Here is a 22,258-nt window from a genome sequence, read left to right as displayed (position 1 = left end):
ACATGGGTTCACGAGGATCTGTTTGAAATTATCTAGAGCCGACTTTTGCCCACATGCCAAGAAAACAAAGGATGAGACACGGACCATTCCAATTACACTCATCTTACACTACTATTGTCTTCTGCTTGCTACTTCCTCATCTTTACCCTTTTCTCAAGGCCATAGTCATTTTTCACCTCATCCAGTGAGGGCCTTCCCTTCCTCTTACCCCAAATGCCCCTATTTTTCTGTTCATATTCCTCTTGGGTTTTGTTCTTGTTCTAATTGTTTTAGATGTTATTTTAAAAGTGCTGCAATAAGTAACGCCGTTTGCAGAGGCTGGCTTGCTGTCAAAGCCCATGGAAGCCATTCTATGAATAAGGTTGTTCTTTCCTCCCCCCCCCCCCTCTCTTCTGGCGGGGCTGTTGTGCTCTTAACAGCTGCTAGACAGGGAGAAATTTCACAAGCGAATGCTGGGGAAAGGTTCTTCCCCGTCGTATGGCTATTAAAGAAACAAAGGCCCCGACAGACAAGAAAAGGCGGCAACCTTGACTGGGAGCCCCGGGCTCGCTCCAGTTCTACGCATTTCCCTCTCAGTTGCTAGACAGCATTTTCCGCGTGAACGCGATAGGCAAAGGAAGAAGTTAGAAACCTCTGTGGGCTGTGGCTGATCCATCTTGCAACTTATTCCCTGTGCACACCTTCCCTTTTTTTGTTCTTTTGGGGCCCAGCAGGCGGCAGCAGAGAATTCTGTGCGCAACCTTCGGTCTTTTCTCTGCGTTTTCCTCCAGAGGCGCCCCCCCCCCCCGTGGCATCCTCAGATGCACCAGAAGCCAAGGCGCGGGCGGGGGAATGAGGTGGGCGGCGGAGTACTAAGTCCTTCTGTCGTCGTCTTGCCCCGGCCGTTTCCTTCTCCGACAATGGCCATCTCCCACATGTCCCTTTTCCGCCCTCCTCCTGTGTGAAGTGCCCCCCGCTTTCAAAGGCGTTAGGACAGACAGCCCCTCAAGTTAGGTGTCTCCCGAGCTTTGTGGGGTGTGTGTGTGTGAGAGAGAGGGGGCGGGGGGAGGAGGAATGGAGGAGGGCGAAACAATTGGGCTGCAATTGGGAGAGCAAGCAGCACGCGAAGCGTTTTGTGTCTGCCGAGGGAAATAACCCTGGAGTCGCGAGCAGAGCGGAGCTGAAGTCTGAGGGGGATTGGGAGGTCCTCCGCCTCCCCTATCTCCATCACCCCCCCCCCTCCCCCGGTCTTCAAGCTGGGCAGGAGCAGGAAGCGAGAGCGGCGGCAGCCGTTGCTTTGCTAACGTTGAGAGACAGCGCCTGTCATGCTTTTGAGCAGCAGCCAGCTCCCTTCCTCCTCCTCCTCCTCCTTCTGTTGCTGTGCAGCATTGGGAATAATCGCCTTGCCGTTGCATGGAGGAGCTGAAGCCTTTGCTAAGGAGATACCTGCACAAGCTGTAAGGAGAGCCTTCGCTGCTGCTGCCTGAGCTCTGCTAAGGAGGAAGAACCAGGCGGAGTACCCGGCGTTGCTTTGGGGGGCTCCCGGCTGCCAGAATGAGCTGAGCTCACTTGTCTCTTTGCCCAGGCGGCTGGATGGCTCAAGAGGCGGGGGGCAAACTTGGAAAGGCCGAATGCCTCTGGGAACTGTGGCTGTTCTTGCTGGCTTCCGGGACACCATTCCCGCCCGCGCTGCTGCTGCCGCTGCCGCTGCTGCCGCTGCTGCCGCCACTGCTCTTGGCGGAGGCATCTTTGCACAAGGGGACTGAAGGCTGCAAAGGCGGCTATTTGTGGTGGTGCTTCTAACGCGGTCCTAATGCCTGTCGCTTCCCGGGACGCGCTGGTGGCGGCGAGCAGGAACCCCCCGAGTCCTGCTAGGGCTTGCTTACCTTCTCCCGCCATCTGATTGGATACGGCCGGGCTCTGCGTGGGACAGCGGAGTTGTGTCGAGGGGTCTCGGGAACCATGGGTTATTGCAGCGGCAGGTGCACGCTGATCTTTATCTGTGGCATGCAACTGGTAAGTGACTCGCGACTCTCTTCTTTTCGATTTCTTTTTTTAAAAAAGAACTCTCTACGGGGATTGTGTCCCTCCTCCCTTTTAGTGCAAAAATCCTAAATCCAAGACCGTCGCAGGTGTAATGTTTAGGAGAGCTTTTACGTGTTGAGAAGAGGAGGTATCAGAGGGTCCATTCACACGGAGGTCCATTCACAAATTCAAATTTGCCTAAAACTGTACCGCCCTTCCAGCTTACTTGGGACTAAGGTCCGCTGAACTCTAATTCGGGGGCACTCGGCTAGGTTCGTGCTGCTGCTGATGTGTTGAAAATAGATGCCCCCCCCTTCCCGTTGAAGTCCCCGCGTCGGATTCCTTTGCGGAGTCGAGGGTAGGGGTTTGGCTTTGTTTTGGGGAGGAAGAGAATGGAGGTTCACAGGCAATTGCCATGGATAGAGTGGCTGATGAGAGGTTTGCTTTTGTAGCAGGGGTGGAAAAGTTAACTCTTCAAGAAGGCTTGAGAGGAAAGCTTGGGGATGAGTTTTCTTAAAAGTGTGGGTAATTATTTTGAACTTCTTCCCAGGCTGTTCGCTAAAAGGCAGTCTGAGTTCTACTTAATATTTTTGGTAGAAAGTAGATACATTGTTCTGCTTATGAAAAGCAACCAGACTGACAAAGCACTCTAGAGTGGCCATGTATTGAAGGAGTTGCTAACTAGAAAATCTGTGTTTGTGTTCTGTGCCCCCTAGAAGGAGTGCTGAATGACCTGTCAGGGGAATGGAAAGTTGTTGGCATCACACAGTTCCAATTAATTGGGCAGTTACAGAAAATGTCACAGTTCCAAATTTGTTTTAAATTAATGCATTTTGGTGGAACAGGGTTGTTGAGTGGTTAATATTATGAAGGAAGAAAATTGCCACAGTATAGCCTCCTGAGTGTCCAAGGGTCACCAATTTCTCATAAAGATGAAGTCTCTGTGGTACATCTGTAGTTTTCAGGAACTTGGATAAGTACACGAGAAAGATTTATTGTCAGTTTGTAAGTAATACATGTCCGTATTCTTTATATGTTGCAATAAAGCCATCAATTTTTGTGAAGTTGGAAGCAATCTTTGTCCTCTTTTGTGAAGTCCAATCTTGTCCATTTGGCTTAATTCATTCCCATGAAAAATAATTTTAAATGATTCAGTTTGGGGGATGTAAACTCTTAGAATGGTAAGTTCTTTAATGCGATTTTTTAAAAGTATGGAACAGTTATAAAACAGTTTTATATGTTATATAATATAATAAAGATAATGACAAAGAAAATATTATGCTGGACAGGACCAAAGAGCTATCTAAATATGTATTATGTTTTCCATGTGCCTGTGGGAAGATTGCAACAGAGTATGAGAACAACACCTTTTGATATTGTAAGGGTATAAATCCCTTATTCTGTTGACTCACTATAGCAGCTGCTACATGTTAAAGAATAACCAAAATACTGTCCAATGTTTTCTGCTGGTTGGCATAAACTTATTTTGTATGTATATTAGTTTTGGAGTGATGTGTGAAAAGGATCAAGGATTTTCCTTAGGGTCTATGAAGGAAAGTAGATTGTAAGACTGTGTGTGTCAAAAAGTAACACCGGAGACTGCAACATTTTTGTGACTTATTTTTGTTACTTTGTTGAGCCCAAGAATAAGCCAGATGTAAATATTGTATGGTATGGATCTGGTGAGAAGAATATATTTTTTTATCAGTCTTATTTGAAATACATTGCAGGACATGGTTACAGGTCCTATGGCTATTTTATTGTTTAGGTCAGGTGTATCATATATACCTCTGTCCTAAATAAAGCTCATTGCTGCAGTATTAGATCCACTGATATTAATGTTACCCTATGGCAAACTGAATTTCAATTTTTCTCCATATCCAACTTTGCTCATGATTTATCACAGAAATATTTGTGCATGGTTAATCACATGATGAATTCTAGCGGTTTATTTCAGTGTTATTATTTGATTGCCATACACTAACTCTTGTTGGAATGGGATAGTCATTAATGAATAACTGTATTAATGAACTTGTAGAATTGAAATGTTTTAAAGAAACAATCAGTATTGCTCCAGCCATTGTGTTCTAGATGTACAGCTAACATTGTAAAGAATGAATGGGACAGTAATTTGTATTGAATCATGTACATTCATAAGACAGGCTGGAGACTGTTGAATCTATACTTGGTGGCAAGTCTGGGTTTGCTGCCATATAATGCATGGAATGAGCAGTTACTGGTTTGGGATTGGGAAAGCACAGTTTTTGCAGGCCTGTAATGGTGTGCCTTCTTTCCATTTCTTTCTGGTTCAGGGCTCCCTAAATGGTGGATGTTCAGGATGTCTATGGAATATTATATTTTGAGGTAGAAGGAATTGACTGATTTATCTTTTTATAATATTTGCTGAACATCACTGAATGTGACATGAATATAAGGCCATTAGTGGTTGGGTTTTTTGGGAGGGTTTTGTTTGCAAAAATTACCACAGTATTAAAAATAAGCCACTTCATACTGGTTGACAACTGTAATAAACAGAATTGAATATAAGCCACTAGTAAAAGAAAGTAATATATGTTTAGGAGGGGTAAGTTGGTAGACTGCTGCAGTCAGTACTTTTTTTATTAATTTGAAGCAATGGTTTGGTTCTTTCTGACAGGTTATAATGGTCAATTACTATAAGAGTGATGTAGTTTTCTGACCTCCTTTGCACATAGAAAGCAGCTGTTGACCATGTTCTTGTAAAACCTGTATAAAATTGATAGGCAATAAAACTTAACTTGCTATGATACTATTTACTTAAATTAGTATATTAAATTGTTTTAAAATGTGTCTTAATTTCTCCATGTTGTTAAGTGAGAGAATATTGCCTCAGATTAAACATGAAATGTATTATTTTGTCAGTAGAGCTAGAGTCACACTCAAACTAGAATCATGCAGGTCTTCCTTCTCATATATACTTCTTCTCAAGGTGGGATCCTCCAGGGAGTAGGGTAGAATCATAGAATCATAGAGTTGGAAGGGGCCACACAGGCCATCTAGTCCAACCCCCTGCTCAATGCAGGATCAGCCCAAATGATAATAAATCCACTGCTAACATATAGATAGTTCTGTGTTTGACAGACTCCTGGATCTGGTTTCTGTACATAGGTTGGTCCTGTCAGATGACCTAAAATATTGGCTATAATGAACACTTGCTATATTTGCTTTAATGAAGTGGTCAGTAGGGAAATATGTCCCCTTTTTTGCTTTTCAAAACTCTGCTTAAGCAACATCAATGACTGAATTCATATTTTTGATAAGTCACTTTACAATTCATTCTTGAACGGAGTTCAGAAAGTGCTTTCAGAAGAGGGCTCTTGGAGTACAGTACTATTTACTATAACTGGGATTACTAGAGATCATGGTTGTTTATCCGTCAGAAAGCCTAAATGTAAGCAGCAGCTACACTAAATCTGCTCCTTTAGGGGAAGTTGAAGTTCATCCAGGATAGTCGATATCCCAGTTCCTGGGTCAAATCTTCCTAACACCTCCATTTTGTTGGGATCCATCCCAAAACTGCCTCTAAAGAATCAGAGATATTGCTAATGGGTGAGGCAGACTTTGATAAAGAAACCTTAGTCTAAATTCAGAAAAATTCAGAAAAAAAGAGCCCAAAAGATGACAGAAATCAAAAGAAGAGGATATGTTATCTAAGTAGATGATATCTGGTAATCCCAACTAAAGCCTTGTTCAGAACTCTAGCCACTAAATTCTCCAGAACTCTAGTCACTAAAAACAGTGGTTTTGCAGCTATTTCTTATCTTGCTCTTCAGAATAAACCATTTTTGAACTGAACTATTGACTCACTTTTAGCCAAACATTCTTCAAAGCAAGGAAATGTTACATGATTTGTAAAATGATAACTGAGGGGGGGACCAGACAGGCTTGTTCATGGAGGCTATCTTGGAGGTAGGGGCCATCACACTGCATGAACATGCCCTATTAGAAAAAATAACTGAACCTAACAACATCACCTACACCATCAAAGGCTTATTCACTTGCTTATCTTCTAACATTTTATATGCCATTAAACACCAACAATTCCCCTCTATTCTCTGCATAGGGCAAACAGGCCAAACCCTCTGCCAAAGACTTAATGGGCACAAGTCTGACAGGTCTGAAAAACCTGTAAGGGAACACTTCAGCCTTCCAGGACATTCAATAAGGAACTGCAAGAACAGACTAGAAAGGGAGATTGCAGAAATTCAAGTTATTACAACACTCAAAACAGTGACATACCCTGGACTCAATAAGGACATAGGTTTTTATCTCACTATGCATGCTAACCTTGTTCAACTCCTATTTCTACAATCCTTTCTTCTTTTTAATTTATTTTATTTGGGACAATGTGACTGTAATGTGATGTTAGTAATATGTAATGTAATTTTGAATTTAACTCTCTAATCTCATGACAAGATAGTTGCCAGCACAGCTTGTCACTTGCAGGGATGTTTTCACGCTTGGGTGGAGACGGACAGGGCCAGCAACAACTGGGAAAGTGTCTGCCATTAATTACTAACATGAACAGTTTTATTTCTCCAATCTTTTTGTTAACTGCAGCTGAACTCAAAAGGATTGATTGGCTGTTTTGGTGAAGAATTATCATATGGCAGCATATGGCGTAATTTGGATATTGTGACACAGTTTACTAATTTGCCATAATTTGCTTTCCCCCCTATATCTCCACAGTTATGATGGTTGTTCATTTAGCCTGAGGAAGAGTGCATATACTCAAAAGCTCATGCCTTGAGTAAATCTTCATTGGTCTTAAAATTGCTATTGGACTCTATTTTTGTTGTGCTAGTAGAAACCAGTCACACTTAGATGGAATGAACAGAAAGCATTTGTTAGCTGATCTGCGTTGCTAAAATGAATTATGTGCCAAGAAACTAAGCCTATGGTACATGTGAGCACATTACTTGCCTTAGATCTCTCTATTCATTCATCATTGTTGAAGCTATGGCCTTGTACATTTTCCATAAAATGAAAGTCAAATGTACAGTATGCATTTGCAATTTATGGGTATTGTCAGAGGCAAGTAGTCCATGGATGAAACAGTACCAGTATTCAGATTTTACCATTTTTCGTTGTCTCCATTGCATAAATTGTAAAACAATAACACATTTCATAATTCAGAACAGAACTTTATTCTTTATACAACAAGTGTCTTAGAGATGTTTTATACAAGTACTGTGACATATGTGCCCTGTTTTGCCTTGGCAACCATAGAATCCTTATGACCATTTCTTTCTTTCTTTCTTTCTTTCTTTCTTTCTTTCTTTCTTTCTTTCTTTCTTTCTTTCTTTCTTTCTTTCTTTCTTTCTTTCTTTCTTTCTTTCTTTCTTTCTTTCTTTCTTTCTTTCTTTCTTTCTTTCTTTCTTTCTTTCTTTCTTTCTTTCTTTCTGTCTCTCTGTCTCTCTGTCTCTCTGTCTCTCTGTCTCTCTCTCTCTCCATTAAACCATCTAAAACAGTGGTCCGCAACCTTTCTAAGGCTGCGGACCAGGCCCGTGCATGCGCAACAGGCCTGCGCATGGGCATTGGCGGCCGCACATGGAGCAAACCCGCATGCGCGGAACCTGCCGCGCATGCGCGTTTGTGCCGGTGGCCCTGCTTCCCTTTCCCTCCCCCCTCCCACAAAAAGAAGCTTGCCGGGCTGCAAGCTAATCGGCCGCTTTGGCGGTCGATTTGCTTGTGGACTGGGAAGTTTCTCACTGGGGGGGCGGGGAGAGGGAGCTGTGGCCCGGTGGTTGGGGACCATTGATCTAAAAGTTAGTAGTCACTATTTTTAATTTCCAATTGTTCATCCTCTGCATTGTGTCATTGAGGGAGCCCATGTGCTTGGCTCCCCCCTCCCTTTCTGAACTTCCCTAACCATGTGCAGAACACTTTTCTGTTTCAATGGGGAGGGGGGGAAAGAGGAAGACCCAAGTTCAAATTGATCTGGATTCAGCAGGATCCACAATGGAATGAACGAAGTAAGAATAAGGGGCTTTACGCACCGGGATCTTTGTAGCAAATTGGTCACTGAATGAAAAATCGCCATTTAAAATAGTGGAATTCGTCGTTATGCATATCTGCCTTTGTAGTGGAATCCAGTTGCGTTTTGTAGCGTTTCCCACAGGCTTCCGGTCTCGGCAGAAATCGCTAGAAAGGAAGCGCTATTGCCAAGCTCGTCCCGCCCCTAGCCGTCAAGCAGCCAATGGGCAGCCGTTAGCATGCTCCCAAACAGCCCCTTTCCCTTTAAGAAAGGTTTTTTTTAAAAAAAAAAAACAGACCCATTGCAACGAATCTGTGTTAATTCGTTGCAACGGAGAGACCCATCCAGCTGCCTGGTGTGTTTGAGCTGTCGTTTGATCGTTGCCACGCTCCCTCCGAGTGAAAAAAAAAAATCCCCCCCCCTCTCACGGGCCCGATTTTTGGCTGAATGAATGTGTAAAAAATAAAGTGAAAATACATCAGCAAACGGGCTTCTCTGTTCTTTGTGCTTAGTGACTGAAGGGGAGGGACTGAAGCCGGGGAAGCCTCTAAACTGAAAGAGGCTCGCTGGTGCGTTTATCCCCGCTCGCTCGGAGAAAAAAAAATGGCGATCGCTTCGCCGGAAGATCAGAGAAGAGAGCCAGGGGGAGGGACTTTGTAGAAACCGCAACAATGTTAACGCACAGGTCTTTTTCGCTAGTGTTGCAGATTGGTTGCAGGAGTGTATCGCTTTCCGGAGGGTGAATCCACTTTTTGGGATTTCCCTGAAAGCGCTACAAGGAAGCGCTTTTTGCAGATTGGTTTCAGGTGTGTGGCAGATTGTCGACGACGTTGTGCATAACAGCAAATCAGTAGCGTTTTCAATTGGAAACCATTGTGCGATTTTGAAGGCGTGCAAAAAGCCCCTAATAATCAGCACTAGTCTCTGGTGTAAAAATCCATAGAAAAGTCAACATGAAAGGGTTAAAAAATCCTTTGGTAAATTTCTCCACTTGGTGCATGCAGTGTAGAAGGAGTTCCAATATTGAACCTAGTAACTAGTACTGGTGACTGTTATTTGCTTTTCTAATCACTGTTTGAAAGGAATCTTGGTGTCTAACCCAGAATGCTTCTGAAACTAAAAACAGTTGCTTTAGGACTTTCTGAATTAGTGGCTTAAATCCCAGCCCTCATTTTTTATTAAATTACTGTCAAATATTGTTCTGTTGTATTTTTGTTACATTGCTATTTTAATAAACAATTATATAAAGATGATGATGAAGAAGAAGAGTTGGTTCTTATATGCCGCTTTTCTCTACCTGGAGGAGTCTCAAAATGTCTTACAATCACCTTCACCTTTTTCTCCTCACAAATAACACCCTGTACGGGAGGTGAGGCTGAGAGAGCCCTGATATTACTGCTCGGTCAGAACAGCTTTATCAGTGCTGTGGTGAGCCCAAGGTCACCCAGTTGGCTGCATGTGGAGGAGGAGTGGGAAATCAAACAAGGCTTGCAGGATTAGAAGTCAATGCTCCTGGCCACTACACCAAGTCTTTTTTTAATGGAAACAATTTCTGTATTTAAATTTAATACATTTAATAAATGCAATAACTATCTGGCACTTTTAATGGTGCCATGTCATATATAGAATCTCTGTGAGCACAGTTCCTTTTACTTAATTTGGTTATGGAGACCAAGTTCTCTTGCTCATAATTCTGTGCTGCATGAAGTAAACTACATGTACATAGCAGTGCCTTCTTAATTGATACCCTAAACCTTTGGAACTGGCTGCTCAGAGAAAAAGCACTGTTCCTTTTTATTTAGATGAACATTCATTGGAAAAGGATAAACTGCTTTTTATCATGTTTTATGCTTTACTCTCTCTCTCTCTCCCTCCTTTGTTTTAGCAAATTAAGGTTTGCTCTTTGAATGATTTGCTTTAAAAGGTGGTATATTAAACCTAACAAATAATAACAGAACTTGACTCTACAGCATTAATGTAAAACACTGCACATACAAGAAAAAAAATTCTCCTGGTATTAGCAAAAATGAACAGGCTCACTATTAACTCAGTATTACTTCCAAGTAAATGTGTATTAAGTGTATGTTTGCTATTGGTTTCCTGGCTTCCAAACTGGGCAGTACATATCTCTCTTATACTATACTCTTCTTAAAATCTGCTGTATATTCTTTAATTACCATGGCAATATTTGAAAAGGCTGTCCTTCTATTTCTTGCTGATGGAAATGACATTGGGAAAGTGAAATTGTCTACCTCTGTACTCTCTAAAAAGTAAACATGCATAGTGAATTGTTCTATTCCACATGAGCCTTAATGCATTTTTAATAATTTCTTGATTTAAGTTCATCTATAACTTATGAGAAATGTTTACCAGTTTATGACTCCATGAAGGTTTCAGTTAAATATGCTGATATATCCTGTATCTCTCATGTCCTTTCTTTCAACATTTACCTTTCTCACATGACTTTTACATAAAATTGTGCTATAATATAAGAACCGGCATATAAGAACCAACTCTTCTTCTTCTTCTTCTAATATGAATGGTTGGGGGAAAGACATAGCTTAGTGGTAGAGCACATGCTTTGCATACAGAACTCTCAAATGCAATCTTGGACATTTCTAGAATAATAAAAAACATGATGGGAGGAAATATTGGGTAATGGTGTGATGGGAAAGTGGTGCCTGAAAGCTTGGGGAACAGATAGTACTGGCTGGGGATAATGCTAACCATTCATTGCACATACACGAAAAGAAAATTAACCTGATGTTAGTGAAAATGGCCAGTATGGGCAACTGTCTTACATTCATATGTTTAAAACAAAACAAGAAGCACAGTGGAAAGGAGTTTGTTTTTATTAATCACTTTCAGGTTGTTTCTGGTAAGAGATAATGAGGGAATGTATTTCCTTATATAGACTTCTTAAGACCAATTTATACATGATTCCAGACCTGGTTTTAAAAGTGCCATTTCATACAGCTGGCATCTTATTTAAACCAGATCATCTTGGCATGCCCAGGATCGATGGCAGAAGCCATGATGACATGAACAATAGCCGAGAGTTTAAGAATGCAGACATCTCTTCTTACATGTCTGGTTTCAAGTTTAAACTAAACCTTTATTGTATCTGTTTGAATCCTAGTTCATTCCACCAGTCAGGAGCCAGGACCAAAAAGACCCTGGTTCTGGTCAAGACCAGGCGAATCTCTCTGGAGCCAGGGATCACCAGCAATTTAGTATTTGCTGATTGTAACATTCTTCAAGATATTTACAGTGAAGGCTCTTCCTGTTTATATTAGCACTGAAAAAAAAACCCTCCAGGAAATTAACAATGTTAATACTTGAACCTGGAATCTCTTGTTCAGCCTAATACAGACCCAGCTGCTGAAAAGCTTATATTGTATCAAATCAAACTGGAATTATGTCAGAATGCTAAAATGACCAAACTGAAACCATTGTACTTCGATCACACTATAAGATGACAAGGTTAAATGAAAAAGGGAATAAAACTAAGAAAAGTTGAAGGCAGCAGGAAAAGAGGAAGACTCCAAATTAGATAAATTAGCTCAGTCAGTAGAACAAAGTAGGAGTCTTTTAGTTACAAAAACCACAGCTATCACTTTGCAAAACTTGAGCAATGCTGGTAATTATAGGATGTTTTGAAGGTCATTAATTCATAGAGCTGCCATAAGTTGGAAGCAGCTTGATAGCACTTAACATACACATATCAAAAAAGCTTGGTATGTAATCATACACTGAAAAATTTACATACACAATAAGTGAAACTGGTGAGCCATAAAAACATTTTTGATGCTCAACTGTTGCTACTAAGCTTCCATTTTTGTTGAGCTTTCTCTCTACTCTTGATGTGTGACCAGTTTCTTTCTCCCTGTCTTTGGGTCAGTAAATGAATTCTGGCTCAATACAAAGCAATACAGAAAGGAGAGCAAGTGGAATCATACTCTTATTACACCTACTGAGGAAAATAGACTTTTGAGAGAGAAGATGAGCCCTGTTCGATACCATCACACCATCAAGACATCTAACAAATCAATATATTCTTAACCACAAAAAAGTTCTTGCTGTATTGAGTGTGTAAAGTGTCATCTGATCACAGCTGACTTACGGGAACCCCATCAGGGGTTTTTGAAGGCAAGTGAGAAGCAGAGGATCTTCCTTTGTGATCTTCCTTCTAAGTCCTGACCCTTAGCTTTTGAGATCTGATTAGATCAAGGTATACCATATCACTTTCTGTCCCCTCTTACTGTACTAATATTCTGCTAAAGAACTATATTGACATTGGCGTTGTGTAGCGAATGTTTGTGAAAGTTCTAGCAGTTGAGCTCTTTCTTGGATCTGTTTTGGTCAGTTCCTGGTAGAGGATTTCTTTCATATACTCTTTATGTGTCTGTAGCATAATCTCTGTTGTGTTCTCCCCACTATCCTTATTTATTTGTTTTATTTATTTAGGGATTTATATACTGCCTCTGTCAGACATACCATCCTGGAGCAGTTTTATTTATTTGGTGTAGTGGTTAGGAATGCAGACTTCTAATCTGGCATGCCAGGTTCAATTCTGCACTCCCCCACATGCAGCCAGCTGGGTGACCTTGGGCTCGCCACGGCACTGATGAAAATGTTCTGACAGAGCAGTAATATCAGGGCTCTCTCAGCCTCACCCACCTCACAGGGTGTCTGTTGTAGGGAGAGGAAAGGGAAGGTGACTGTAAGCCTCTTTGAGCCTCCTTTGGATAGAGAAAAGTGGCAAATAAGAACCAGCTCTTCTTCTAGAGGCAAAGCCCGTTGCACCCAAGGGAACAACAGGTGCTAGGATGCACATCTGCACTATGGCTTCCATGTGGGTTGGCTACATGGCAAAAGCTCCTGCCCACCCCTGGACTACTGAGGCCTCGCTTCCAAACCTCGAACATTCTTGACCCAGAGATCACCAGACTCAAGGTGCGGCCTGGAAATGTTCTGGAATTGGAGGTCCTCTGCAGACTATTGAGATCAGCTTCCCAGGGAAAGATGGTTGTTTTGGAGGGGAGACTCTGCAATGACAACTCATCTCCAGGCTCCTGGAGATGAAAGGGCTTGTGTGGGAGGGGGGAACTTTGTGGCATTGTGTCTCAGAGAGGTTGCAGGATGCCAATCGTCAGTTGAGCCCTGGGGATTTGCTGGAATAGCAGGTAATTTTGAACAGAGATCAGTCCCCTGGAGGAAAAGGGCTACTTGGGAGGGGGGACTCTCTGGCTTTGGATCCCATGTAGATGCAGGGATGCCAGGTTCCAGATGGGAAATGCTGAGTGGCAGTAATTGCTAATAGCAATGAGCATCAAATAATTCATAAACTTGTCACAATTTCTTCCTTCAATGAAAATATTTAATTGATAGCACAATTTGCTTGAACTGAAAACCTTTCAGTCTGTAAATTCTTCAGTTAAGTTCAATATCAAAATAAACAGTTGTATGTTACAATCAAAAATGAAAACATTGGTTGGCAAATAACTTACAGAGGGTTTCTCAATTACTGCCTCACAGCTTTTCTCAACCCTTTGACCATTGAGAAACTCTTGAAATATTCTTCAGGGTTTGAGAAACCCCAGAAGTGGGATCTCTAGGTTCTAGCTGGAGGCTATCATCTCTGCCAATCCCCAGAATGAAGGATACTCTCCAGACTGCAGAGATCAGTTTCCCTGGAGGAAAGGGCTGCTTGGAAAGGGGGGTCTTTGTGGCACTGTGCCCCAGGGAAGAACAGGGATGCCAGCCTCCACATGGCACTTGGGGATCCCCTGAAATGACAGCTCTTCTCCAGACTTCAAAGATCACTTTCCCTAGAGAAAAGGCCTGCTTTGGATTGGGACAGGGGGCTGTGTAGCGCTCCCCTTTACATACACAAAAGTGAGAGAAATCACAGATAACAAAAGTATTCCTCCATTCTCAAATTGCAAACCTAATTAACCACAATCACCATTCCATGTAGGAAATACCTGTGTGTCTCCATCCTTTGAATGCTCTGAGAAGCCCTGGTCAGAAGGTCCAAATTTAAAGCAAAAGAATCCCATAGTTGATGAGCAAATGAAAAAAGACTTCTACCATCCTCCTGCAACAGCTTTTTCTGCCTGTGCTCAGGCTTTTTCTGCCTGTGCCTCTCTTTAAGGCAATGGCAATTTGTAGAGCTTGGTGTAGTGCTTAAGAGCAACTTCTAATGTGGTGAGCTGGATTTGATTCCCTGGTCCTCTGCATGCTGGATGACATTAGGCCAATTGGATAACTTTGGGCTAGTCACAATCCTGTTAGAAACTGTTCTAACTGCTCTGAGATCAATTTCTCTCTGAGCTTTCTTAGCCTCACCTACCTCACATGGTGTCTGTTGTGGGAAGAGGAAGGGAAGGCTATTATAAGCCACTCTGATAATTGTTTGGGCAGTGAAAAGCAGCGTATAAAAACCAATATTACTTCTACTGGGAAGGTGCTACTGGGAAACAGTGCCTCCCCCCTCCACATGTCCCCATTGCCTACAGTTTCCCCATCTTCCATGCCATTGGTCTCAAATGTGCTTTGTTGTGATGGTCTTGGAAATACTGCAGCAAAACAAAGGTGGTTATCTATATGGAAAGGGGAAGTCTCCATCTTCCCAGTCCCCACCCACATAAGCATTATTTCCCTGCTGCAATTGCCTGTGATGGTTACTCCCAAAGCATTCATCCTTCTCAGATTGGCAATTGCAAACCTCACATCACTTACTCATGAGTAAACATTCCCAGGGCAGAGGGTTTTCCTTGCTACCTTGGGTCCCAGAGAGATGGTAGAGGACCACTTCTGGGCTTCCCACAGCACCCCCCCAGAAGGTGCACAGAGGCTGTGCCAGGAGGTGCCTTGCTTCTCCCCCCCCACCCTCCAATGTCCTCTGAGTTGAAAGAGGCCAGGAGGCAACTTGCTGGTAGCAGGATATGGTCTGAGGTTGGCTCCTCTTCCACCCAGCAAACTTCTGAACCAGGGAGGAAGTTTGAGGCAAAAAGCTGATCCCTTATTCGGTTCTCTTGGCTGAGAGCTACCTCCTGGGTCTAAACTACTAGGGCGGGCCATTTCTGGCTGAGGGAAAATGTAACTGAAACCAGAAACCACTACCATGTAAACACAGCCATTCTGTTTCTGTAATTGCAGAATGAAGAGGCCATTGTATAAACTGGGGGTCATCAACCCTCGGTCCGCGGCCCGGTATCGGGCTGCGAAGGCCATGGTACCGGGCCGCCGGCAGCCGCGCCTTCCTCCCCCCCCACAGTGAGAAGGAAGGGAAGAGGCAGGCGCGGCTGCTGGCACGCCAGCGATGCAAACGCGCATGCGCGCAGTTGCTGCGCATGTGCATCTGCACCCCTGGTGGTGAAAACACACATTGCAGCAACTGCGAGTGCGCAGGCGTGTTAGCACCACCTGGTGAAAACGTGCATGCGTGGCAACTGTGTGTGCGTGTTTGGCTGCAGTTGCTGCGCGTGTGCACGGCACCCAAGCCATCGGCTATCCCCTCACCCCCGGAGGCAGTCTCTGACCTCAGAAAGGTTGGGGACCGCTGGTATAAACCATCACCAATACACTTTTTATTTTGACCAGTCAGTTTCTGTTAAAAAAGAGTAGATACTGATTACTGTTCTGACATTAAATCACTATTCAGAATTAAAGGTTATAAATACAAGTAATTACTAAGAATACCAATTGTTAGGTTTAGTTTCAGAAAATAAGAATGAGAAAAGAATGAGAAAATGTAGTTTGTTATAATGTTGACAGCATATATAAGGTGTTCTATAAATTCTTTATGTAAAATTTATTTTTCTTAATTTTTTACTTGAGTAATTGCTAACAGGAAAGCCATGTATATTCATAAGCAAAGCATCTTCTGTATTCTTAGGGAGTGTTGTTCATTTTAGACAATGGTCGGTATGGGCTAGAAGGTTTCTTTGCCTCATGATTCCTTCATGGGTCATCAGATGCTATGATAAATTCAGTATGCAAGTCAAGTGAAGTATGCTATAGTAAAGTCTTCACAGCTGGAAAATACTTAATATTTATTGGACTTGTTGAAGGGATTACATACATGAATCGAACTGAAGCATGGGCTTATATATATTCCTTGCATTTGAAGGCAATGGAAAAAAATCTGTCTCTCAGAGAGTATGTGGGACAAATACCTACTCTGGGACTACTTGGTCAGGGCACCCTCCCTCCCTTGCAAACAGGCATATGCATCCACACAGAGAGAGACTCCCTTCATTCCTCCCCCCTTAAATGTTGGCTTCCCAATCTCCTCCTTTGTTCTTCCTCCTCCCTCCCTCACAAACACACACACACAGAGACTTTCCTCCCCATTCCCCTTTTACCTGTTGGCTTCCCAACCTCCCTCCCTCCTTCTCCCTTCTCCCTCCCTCCTTCTCTTCCCTTCCCCCTCCCTCTTCTTTATTCTTATCTTATTTCTCCTTATCTTCTCCCCTGCTGCCTTGGCACCTGCTGGTTGTGCAGTGGCTGGCTGGGCCCCTAGGGCTGGTGTGGCCACTGCCAAGGCCTCAGGGACAGGGCAGTTTCTCCCTTAGCCCTGCTGGTCGTGCAGCAGCTGGCTAAGCCCCTTGGGTTAGTGCAGCTGCCACCAAGGCCTCGGAGGGCAAGGCAGCTGCTGCCCAGGCACCTGGGGCCAGTGCGGCTGCTGGCTGGGCCCTCTACATCTTCTGGTGCACTCCGTGGGTGGGACTACGGACATCATGTCCATATTCATATCCATTTAACAAGGTGCACCTGAAGATTTATCCCACATCAAAAATTTCCTTTGGAATTAAATTGTGGGCATTTTTTTTTAGCTAGATCTTGTTTAGCTTGTTTTTTGATATTGCTTCTTTCTTGCAAACTTTTATGGTTTATTTTATTATATTTGAACAAGTACATCTTTGTATATTGTCTTGGTTAATTTTATTGGTAAAGTGACATAACACATTTTCCAAATTGGTAGAAGTTATTGGGGTAAGAAAATAATTGCTTCATGAATTAAATCCAGTGATTCCCCATTATTCAGGTCCTGTAAGTTGAAAGACTAATATTTATACTGGAAACAATTATGCTTCAAAGAAATTGCTATGATTTAAAATGAAAACTTAAAAAATATTTTTGAAATATAATCCACATGATAGAAAGCACTGGTTTTATGCATTAAATATGAGTTGTACCCTCATTTTATACATCAAAAAGGTAACAACTAGTATGAACTGAATATTCAACATGAATATTGAATTTTGAGGAGACTCCATTTGCATGTTTTCCCTCTTCATAGTAGTGATAGTAAATTGTGTTGCAAATCCATTAATTTATGATTGTAAGGCATTTTAATACATATGAACTCATGTGATCTGGTTGCTCGGGATTTCATGCCGGCTATGACAACCATACTCGGTTCCTTATATGTATTGGAGTTTTTGTGCAGGATATGAGTTAACTGACTGGGGTAGACAATATAATTATGCTGTGAATGACAGTTCTGTTTATTTCCTGGTGCTATAACTTGCAGTCATGTTTTTTTTTTTTTAGAGAGAATTTTTATTTTATTATCCAGAGTTAAAAACAGTGAAATACATGCAATCTACATTATTAATACAGAAAGGGAGGGTTATGCTCTTCATTTGATACACTTAGTTCCCCGTTTTAATCCCCTTTGTATTGTTTCCTTAAATAGTTCAGGTAAGGGCCCCATTGTTCTTGAAAGGCCTCTTCTAATCTTCCGTTAACTAATAGTGTCAGTTTGGCCATCTTGGCAAAATCAGCTAGTTTATTCAGCCAGTCTTCTGTCGAGGGTAGTTCTTGCGTTTTCCATTTCTTGGCCAATTCTGGTCTTGCTGCCGTCGCATAGAAGAAGAAGCTCTGTGTGTGGGTTGGGAGGCACTACGGAAGAGCACTTTAGTTCCCCGTTTCAATCTTAAAAACCCTCTTCTCTTCATTTAAGATTATAGGACTGGCTACAATATTATAGACTTTTACCCAAAGCTTATAGACTTTTTAACGTTTGCACCACATTTAAAAAGAGAAGTCTACTTTGTTACCATCATTTCAGCATTTGTTTACATAGTTTTTAACAATTTTAACAATCATATACAGTTTATACTTAGCGTGATCCTAAAGCCCTCCACATTTCCACTAGGGAAAAGGGAAAAGGAAAAAATACAAGCCTGCTTAGTTGTACGGAAAGAAGAGAAACAAATATAGTAGAATAAATTCTTCGTTAGTTACATTTACACCTCCTCAGTTAGGAACCTCCTTTTAGTTATGCTTTAAGTTTAGGCTAAACCCATTCCATTAGGTGTCTCCTTTTAGTTATGCTTTAATTTTGGGTTGGTAGACACTACAAAATTAGATTTAATAATACAAATTCAGCTTACTTAGAAAATCTTAGACCCCAGATTAACTTCTTAACTAGTTATATTACCTATATAGCTACGGAAAGGAGGGAAAAGAGGAAAAGAATTTCAACCACTGTGTCACATTTCCGTTCCCCAAGCTTCTTAAGGGGGTCTCATATCGAGGCTTGTTACGTCTTGTGGCTCCCATTGAATAATGTTCTGTCCAGTTGGTCTTTGGCTTGGAGAGTACAGTTGTAGTCTTTCCCTCGGAGTATACATCGATAAATCTTGAAACAGTTGTACCTCCTGGACTCCAATATCAGTACAGATGTTTTTCCAAGAAGCTCCTTTCAGTCGATTGCTTTCACCGCAGATCCATATGTCTTTTAATTGATTCTTGTGTACTGTTGCTTTGGAGTGGCTGTATATCTTCTTAGGTAGGGTGTCCTTATCTGAGCTGCAAGACTCTGACATCTCCTTTTCCATCTCCATAATTTCAGAGTCCTCTTCTGCTGGTAATTTTCCACCTTGTTTAGAGCTATCATCAGCCACTACTGTTGGTTCATCATTTCTGTTGGAAACTTCTTCCTTAATGCCTTTAAACTCCATGAGCATATTTTTAAGCAAGCCATCTGTACATTCTTTCAGGTCTTGGGTTTGTTTCTTTAGAAGATATGCAAATTCTTTAAGCGTAAACATGTTCCAGGCTTAGAATTTTGTTAGACTTAGGCAATTTTGCATATGTTGTTTCCAAAATATATTTGCAATTTTGCAAATAACCAGTAGAGGTCCTACAGAGTCCTAACGAAGGCAACAGTCTGTTTTGATGTTAAAGCAATGTCTCTGGAACTTGGTTCTCGCGAGATCTTTCCATCCACGGCTCTTATCTCTCTTATCTCCGAAGACCAAAACAGATGCAATAAGAGCTGTTACTTATTAGTTTGAGTTAATTTAAGTCCTTCTTCTACTTAGAAAAGAAAATTAGCCTGCCTCATATTGAGGTGGCTTCAAGCAGAGCCAGAAACGTGGGGAAAAGTAGAGACGGAGAAGCGGAAGAGCACTTGCATCTCTGCGTTGATTAATGACTTAATATCTTGGAATTTGGCAGATGTCCACCCCCTCCATTCTAAACATTCATTTGCAATGAATCGTAATAGAGGATCAAAGTAGATTCACTTATCTTCCTGTCACTCTAGCTTGCTTGAATTAAAGAAAGCAGCTTTCCACGCCGAGAGTTTATTCCAGGGAAGAGGGTGCCGGGGGAAGCCCCACTCACTGTTTGTAGGCTCGATCTGATGTCTGCCAGATGTTTTCACTCCGGAGTTGTGGTGAGTCGAAGGTCTTGCAGGGAGGTACCCAATTAGCTTTGAAGATTAAAATAAGCTTTGTAGATTGCAGAGTTGAAAAAGAAGGAAAAAGGAGGAAAAGATTTTAAGATGGCGGACGGCGCTTGCTGGACCCTGTGCACACTGAGCTTACATTCCAGTGGGAGATTAATTTCCCTGCGGAACAGAGAGGCCCCAGAGATTCACAAGGAATTCCTGAGAAGATTGTGGGTGGGTTGGCGTACCCAAAACTCGATTCTGTCAATCACAGCAGCGATTGACCCTCAGTGGAACAGGAGCTCGAAGTATTCGAGCTATCCAAGTGCCATGGCTCCGCCTTCATCAACTTGCAGTCATGTTGATGTGTTAAATCTTACCCTGCAGACCCTCTGTGCCCCTGGAGCCCACAAACATCTATACCAGGAGTAGTCAATCTGTGGTCCTCCAGATGTCCGTGGACTACAATTCTCATGAGCCCCTGCCAACGTTTGCTGGCAGGGGCTCATGGGAATTATAGTTCATGGACATCTGAAGGACCACAGGTTGACTACCCCTGATCTATACTACCCATTTCTGCTGGTGCCCTTATGAATAAAGTAACACAAAGATAATTATTATGGTATTGTAAAAGCTGTTGGAAAATGACTAGTGACTAACTGGAAATAAGAGGTGTATATTATAGTTGAAGTGAAAAGTTGAAGTAAACAATGTTATTCATTTATTAAAACATTTATATCCCACCTTCTGTTGTGGTTCGATGGCTTACAATAATACTACAAGTCAGTTTTAATTTTAGTTCCTTTAAACTTGGGCTAGGAGATGGCACCTTCCCACTGGTGGCTCCTAGCCCACTTTTAAAATGACCTTCACCACCTCGTCCTCCTCCTCGTTCTTCCTGCTCCCTCCATGCTCTCATGGGGAGTTCTAGCATCTGTGGGAGAGGGCATTTCTAGCCTCCTTTTATAGTGTACTTCGCTTCCTAGTTTAGAAAATTTCTGTATTGCCTCTTCAGTGACCTACTAGAAGCAGATGAGTAGTCGTGTTGGTCTGAAGTAGCACAATAAAATCAGAATCCAGTAGCATTAAGACCAACAAAGATTTATTCAAAGTGTGAGCTTTCGAGTGCAAGCACCCTTCCCTGTCATGTAAGAAGATCATAGTCTGACGAAGGGTGCTTGCACTCGAAAGTTCATGCCTTGAATAAATCTTTGTTGGTCTTAAAGGTGCTACTGGACTCTGATTTTATTCTACTAGAAGCAGTTTACAATGAAAAACCACAGTATAAAAAACAAGACTTCGAGAAATAAGCTGTTAGATATAAGCAACGTAAAAACGGTCCATAAAACAGAACAGACCATTAGAAAAGCTGGTAATACCTCTAATTAAAAGCCTGTGTAAAAAGATGTGCTTTAGCATGGTGCCTAAAACAGAATGTCTACATCATTCTCAACATTTTTTGCAGTAGCAACATTACATAATTTCAGAAGGTGGATATGAGCATAGGACTTCTCAGAATATGTACTCCTGCCTTAATGTTTATTCATGTAGTCCATGTTTGGACTCTTGCGTCTGAGGGGATGTGTTAGTGAGTCAGATCTTATCTGAGAGCCCACGTAGTAGAGCAGAGCTCTTATACAAGGAGCCATACTTTAACAGGTTATGACTGTAACTAATTGGGTTTGGCTCTCTGTTAGAATTAAGATGGGAAGTGTATTTATCTCTGTGAGGGAGCCATAGGAAGGGCCTGTGAAGAGAGATTTCTGAGGAGAAAGGGAGATGAAAGCCATCTGAAACGTAGAAGACATCCTACATAGAGAACAGCAAAACCTAGTGAAAAGCCTGTGGAGGTCTCCAACAGAAGCAGGGCAGAAAGCCAGCAAAACTGTGGGAGTGTGAGAGGCTTGCAGAAGGCCTCAGAGGGTAACAGCTATACATCTGTCTGTTCCACCTTTGTACTGCCTGAATTTGAGGTTTTAATATATGCATGCCCTACTGTAATTACTTGTATCTCCTTACTGAATAAACTGTATTCTCATTTATAGTTGTGAATGGTGATTACAGGGTCTGGGGAGTTGCCTTGAAAGCTATATTTTCTTTTATTTTTCCTGCTGTTAATTCTCCTCAGTTAGAGTAGAAGGTGCTAGAGGCACCACTGCTTTTTCTTTCTCTCCCACTCCCTTTAACCAGCTCAGGTCCCATATGTCATTTATTTATTTGAAGATTTATAGGCTGCCCATATATGACAGCAGTCTGGTAGCAGCTAACATTTTAAACACATACATAGAAGAATTTTAGAAAATATTGACAATTTATAGCTAAGTTCCTTTCCAAAAGAATGCTCTGACACTACCCCGGTGGGGGATCAGTATAATCCTTGTTTAATTTTGTATCTCAGATTCAGCTAGAGGGGAGGTGGAGAGGAGGGGGTGCATTCTGATGTCACTATGTGCTAGCATTGGCCTCAGCCATATGCCTGGTGGAACAGGACCATTTTACAGGCCCTTTGGAACTTTGTTAGCTTCCATAGCGCCTGGTTGTCTGCT

General features: G+C 42.2%; 1 protein-coding gene across 2 annotated transcripts in view; it reads left to right on the top strand.

Moving 5' to 3' along the window:
* The first annotated feature begins 828 nt into the window (after window positions 1-828).
* NKAIN2 (sodium/potassium transporting ATPase interacting 2) overlaps window positions 829-22,258 on the top strand; it is a 760,233-nt gene continuing 738,803 nt past the window's right edge. The window contains exon 1 of one of the 2 annotated variants that reach the window (XM_077300430.1): window positions 829-1,995. Coding sequence is in view for 1 of the 2 variants with exons in the window: in XM_077300422.1 (XP_077156537.1) it covers window positions 1,942-1,995 (54 nt within the window). In the remaining variant the exon portion in view is untranslated. The remainder of the gene's footprint in view (window positions 1,996-22,258) is intronic. The other variant, XM_077300422.1, reaches the window with a different exon arrangement.

This window comes from Paroedura picta, chromosome 1, assembly GCF_049243985.1.
Source record: "Paroedura picta isolate Pp20150507F chromosome 1, Ppicta_v3.0, whole genome shotgun sequence".
Classification (NCBI taxonomy): Eukaryota; Metazoa; Chordata; class Lepidosauria; order Squamata; family Gekkonidae; genus Paroedura; species Paroedura picta.
The sequence above is the reverse complement of the archived record's forward strand: the minus strand, read 5'-3'. Positions and strand labels throughout refer to the sequence as shown.